At 27.0% G+C, this 5,041-nt stretch overlaps 1 protein-coding gene across 1 annotated transcript in view; it reads right to left on the bottom strand.

Moving 5' to 3' along the window:
- Nucleotides 1-970, bottom strand: part of LOC111638942 — a 17,513-nt gene extending 16,543 nt beyond the window's left edge. The window contains exon 1 of the mRNA XM_023384726.1: nt 5-970. Within this exon, the coding sequence (XP_023240494.1) occupies nt 5-416 (412 nt within the window). The 5' untranslated portion in view covers nt 417-970. The remainder of the gene's footprint in view (nt 1-4) is intronic.
- Between the last annotated feature and the right edge of the window lie 4,071 nt (nt 971-5,041).

The raw sequence follows: 5,041 nt of genomic DNA, 5'->3' as shown, positions 1-5,041 counted from the left end.
TCACAGTTAAAATCGTCTTCTTTTTTATGAGTATCTTCATCACAGTTAAAATCGTCTTCTTGTTTTTCATGAGATAAGGTAATTTCATCATCATTTTCAGTAATGTCACTTTCATCATCTTCTTTTTCAGAATCTTCAAAATTTTCAAAAGCAATTTTGCTACAATCCCCGAATCCTTTCTCGTTTCGGTCGGTTGCGTTTAATGAAGTTTTTTCTATTAAACTGGGATGCATTATTAGTTCAAAAATAATTTGTGCAATGGCCGATCCTTTTTCGAAAATGATAATTTCTGATCCATAATTATACATAATAATACCGATATTTCCACGGTAGTCAAAGTCAATAACTCCTGCATTGATCATGATATTGTTTAACGAAATGGAAGATTTTGGAGCTATTCTAGCATAACAGTTCATTGGGATTTCCAGGGCTATATCGGTGAAAATTACTTTTTGTTCATGGGGGTTTATTTGAAAGTTCTCAGTACAAAATATATCGTATCCGGCTGCACCCAAAGAAGCCTTTTTTGGACATATAACTGTATCGGATAATCTTTTAAAATAAACAATTTCTAGAAAATATAAAATATTTAATTATTATTACATTTCATACAATCACATTTTATAAAATATTTATTAAATATAGGCATTATTATTTTATTTTTTATTACGAAAAATTTACATTCATATAGTTTATTATTTAGCAATTTTAATAATGCTGCTTCCCTATACGTTTGTTTTAAACACGAATAAGTTCTACTACAAATGCTATGTATTACATAAGTAGTTTTCCTTTTGTATATTATTAAAAAACCATATTGTGATGATGCTGATGATATCAGAATATTTGCAAGAATTAAAAGTAGAAATTGTCGTGGCCGAATGATACCACATCTATTCCATTATCTAAAATGAATTGTTTATCGTAAAATGGGGAAAAAGAAATTTTATTTTGTAGATATGTTGTTATTACGTGATTACTTTTAATTCCGTATTGCTGATGTCTTTATTTAATCTTTAAATTTATAAAACGAAATTCTAAAAATTGTTGTTGGAATAATATTGTTTCAGAGTTTATATTCTATGAATTGTGGATATTTCTGTTTTTATTTTCTATATAAAATGAATAGAAATTAATGTTTAAAAGAATTAAGTACAAGAGATAAATTTTATAATGACAAATTTGCAAAAAAATTGTTAAAAGTAATTTATATCTAGCATGCTCATGTGCTATAATGTTTAATCAATGCTGTAATTTGATGGTAAAAGTAGTAATAATTTTTAAAATTTTTTATTTTCAAATAAAATATATAACATACATTTTATATACATTTTCAATTTTTTTTAGCTGAAAAATAAACAAACAAACAATACCATGAAGGAAGAAAAATCATAGTGAATGACAACTCTCGTCGCTTCAAAAACCTGTTGTCCTGGGGTAGGTCAAAGAGGCTGCTCTTGTTTACCCCTTGAGGTCTCTCCATCTTCAGCATGATCTTGTCTCTTCCAATCTGGAGAAAATCAAATTCGTGCAGTAATATAATGAAATAGGAATGATATTTTAGCCAACACAACATATTCTCTCCTCTCTTCACGAACATGATGTAGAAGCTCCATCACCCGATGTAGAACGTGTTCTCGTCTGTTAATAATTTTCCATCTGTTGATGCATTGCTATGCTAAAGCGAATGCGTGGTGGGGAGGTGAAGGCAATGTGACGTTATAGCGAATGTGCGGTGGAGGATGCAACGGTGAGAAAAACCACAATCAACACATATTAATATTTGCAGTATGCTCAGCCAGTGGAAGGTGGCATGGACACGTATGATTAACCATATGCAGCTGCGGTGGAGCTGGTGGTTGATAATTGGAGTCATTTCTCTTTCCTCGATCTACAGCAAACATACTGGCACTATCCACCTTTGATCTTAGTTCATTTGGGGGACACACATTCTGAGGGATAACAATTAGTTCAGAATATCCCTTATTCCAAACCCTGTTAAGAGCATTCTGTAGACTATTTTTATTTACTTCTTTAACCTGACTTCTTAACATTTCAGTCTAAAAAAAATACTCGCAATGAATTTAAAATCTAATTTATATAAAACATATTATTAAAATAATTTTAATACTCACCATCATGACTTTGAAAGTTAATATTGAAAATTCAGGTGATTCGGTCCAATATTTATATGAAATTTTAAGGAAAATATTTTTTATAAGGTTTTACTTCGTGACACATTATTGCGGTAGTAGTAGTGGTATGACACACACTAATTACAAAATTAATTTATATACATAATTTTTAAAATACGGAAGTAGTATAGTTTTGATACACTTGGATTAGAAATTTCTATGGCAAAATATAATGTACGATACAAGATAGATTAGACACACAATTTTTTGGAATAATGTTTGATACAATATTTAATTAATCAAGAGTTATTTTTGTGCAAGAATGTGTTGCTATTATTTATGTAGAAATTACTGAGTTGCTGATATTTTAAACAATGTAACACCAAGAAAGATGATTATGAAAATTTTTAGAAAAATAATTGATATCTTGAAATTAATTCTCAATCCAATAAATCTTGTAAGTCAATTAAAGTATCTGTAGTTTAATGTTGATATTTTAAATCTAATTTTTGTATGTTATTTTTAGTGAATTGCTAATTTAATGATTGATACTGAGAAATTAAATTTCATTCTTTCAATAAATGAAATTGGAAATTTATAATTTTTCCATATATAATTCCAATTTAATTTATCAGCAAAGTCATAAATAAATTATTGACTTAAATAATAAAAATTGTTTTTATCTACTGGTAAAGAATATTTTTCCCAAACAATTGACATGGTGGTGTTTGTAAGTCTAAAAAAAAACAACCAGTTACATATTTTGTAATTGAATATAAAACAATTCTTTATTTGATTACAAAATTGGTTTACATTTTTTTATTCAAATACAAATTCATCACAATATATTTTAACTATACAGTTTTATAACGTTAAATCAGGAGGAGTAGATGTTAACATATATTGATGTTTTAAACATTACCACAACAAAGAATTTCATCGTTACAATAACGGTTATTCTTTTTGTCATTGTCGTCATAATTTTTATTACATTCATCATCACTAATTTCAATAATCTCAACATTGTTATCGTTTTCACATTCATCATCACTAATTTCAGTTATATTTTCTACATAACTTTCTTCTACGATATTATTTCTATGAACGTTTTTTGTACATTCGTTCAGAGTTTTTAAAAAAGATTTTTCCAATATCATTGGACAGTAGGTTTTTTCAAAAATAATTTGAGCTATTACATCCCCTTCTTTTATTATGAAGTCATCATCTCCAAAGTTATTTATTAATATTCCGATATTCTCTCTGTAATCAGAATCAATAACACTTGCATTGATTAATATATTATGTTATAAAAGCAATAATGATTTTCATACTATCTTCCATAACAATTGTTCAAAATTTGTATAGCTATATTGATGAATATTAATTTTTGTTGTTTACTTTTAATGATATAATTATCGGTACTAAATAAATCATATCCCACACCATATTTTTTAGGTAATTTTGCTTTTTCAGAAAGATATTTAAAATATACAATTTCTGTAATAAAAAAAATAATAATTTATTTATAATATGTAAGTTATATCATTTTTTAAAAATAAAAACAATAGTGTCCAAATGATTTTACATCTGTACCATTATCTAAAATAAATTTTTTGTCATCATTATTATAATATTTATACAAAATTAAATATATATTTTGTTTTTAATAGAAAAATGCATGGAGTAATAATTGACTTTGAATATTTTGATTTAAGTGTTGGGACTGTGTATAGACAATTAAGTTATACGTTCAAAAGTATCTTCATCTATTACAATATAAACATATATACTCCATGTGTACTTCATTTAACTCATGTATCATGAGTTAAATGAAAGAGATAAAAGACAGGTGAATTTTTTGAGAAAATTTGTGCTTGGTTAAAATTAAGGTGGAAACCAAATTATAGAGTTTGAACTGGATTAGTAGTAATGAAATAGAGAATGTTTTGAAAAAACATTCAAAAAAATATAAAATTATATTTTATGAAGGAGGAACACATGAAAAAGATCTATGTAAGAAATTATTCAGTGTTATGATATTGAAAAAATTTTTAATGTACTGAAATCTGATAAAATAAAAATCAAATGTAGTGAACATGATTTATTTGATAAAAACAGCATATTTAAATGGGTGAACAAATTGGTCCCCCCTGGATCTTTCTAAATTTTGATAATTTATCTTTTTATTATATTTTCAAAATTACAACATAGCAACGACGTCTATATTGCTTATCACAAGTGATACGATTGTAGTGGTCGAAACTCCACATGTCACAAGCAGCAGTTGAATTACAAACTCTCCCCATTCCAAGTAAAGAAAGGTTCAAATTCAAGAAATGCTCTGATAGCATGAAAAAAAAGTGGTAATTTAGAATTTAGTTCGTGATTCTGATATAGGATGTATTAATCACCATAAATTTACAAATATATCTTACGATGATTATAAAGACGGTTATACTTTATATTGTTTCGATCTTACTCCCGATCGTTCCGCATCAGAATTTCATAAAAGTATTAATCAATTAGGAAATATTTCAATTGAATTTAAATTTGCGACTGCGTTATTAGAAACTGTAAATGTTATTTGTTTACTCAAATACAATAATTCTCTGGAAATTGATCATTTGAGAACAGTATTTGTAGATTATTAATGAATACGATCATGTTATGGACACTAGCATTGAGTGACTCGAAAATAAAAAGGACTTTCGGAGGAGTTTTTGCATCCGATGATTTACTCGTGTGCATCGCTAATCGAAAATCATTTATAATTAATTTAGATGAAAAAATAAGCCCAGAAGTCATTGGATATCCGCATTCTTCGATGGAAACACCTGTTTTTACTATCATAGTTACGGAATGAAACTGTCAAAACTAAAAATAATTAAATTTATAAAACGAAATTC

Source organism: Centruroides sculpturatus, unplaced genomic scaffold (genome assembly GCF_000671375.1).
Source record: "Centruroides sculpturatus isolate CEXI.00-Female unplaced genomic scaffold, Cexi_2.0 scaffold1249, whole genome shotgun sequence".
In the NCBI taxonomy this organism is placed as follows: domain Eukaryota; kingdom Metazoa; phylum Arthropoda; class Arachnida; order Scorpiones; family Buthidae; genus Centruroides; species Centruroides sculpturatus.
This window is presented reverse-complemented; position numbering and strand designations above follow the sequence as displayed.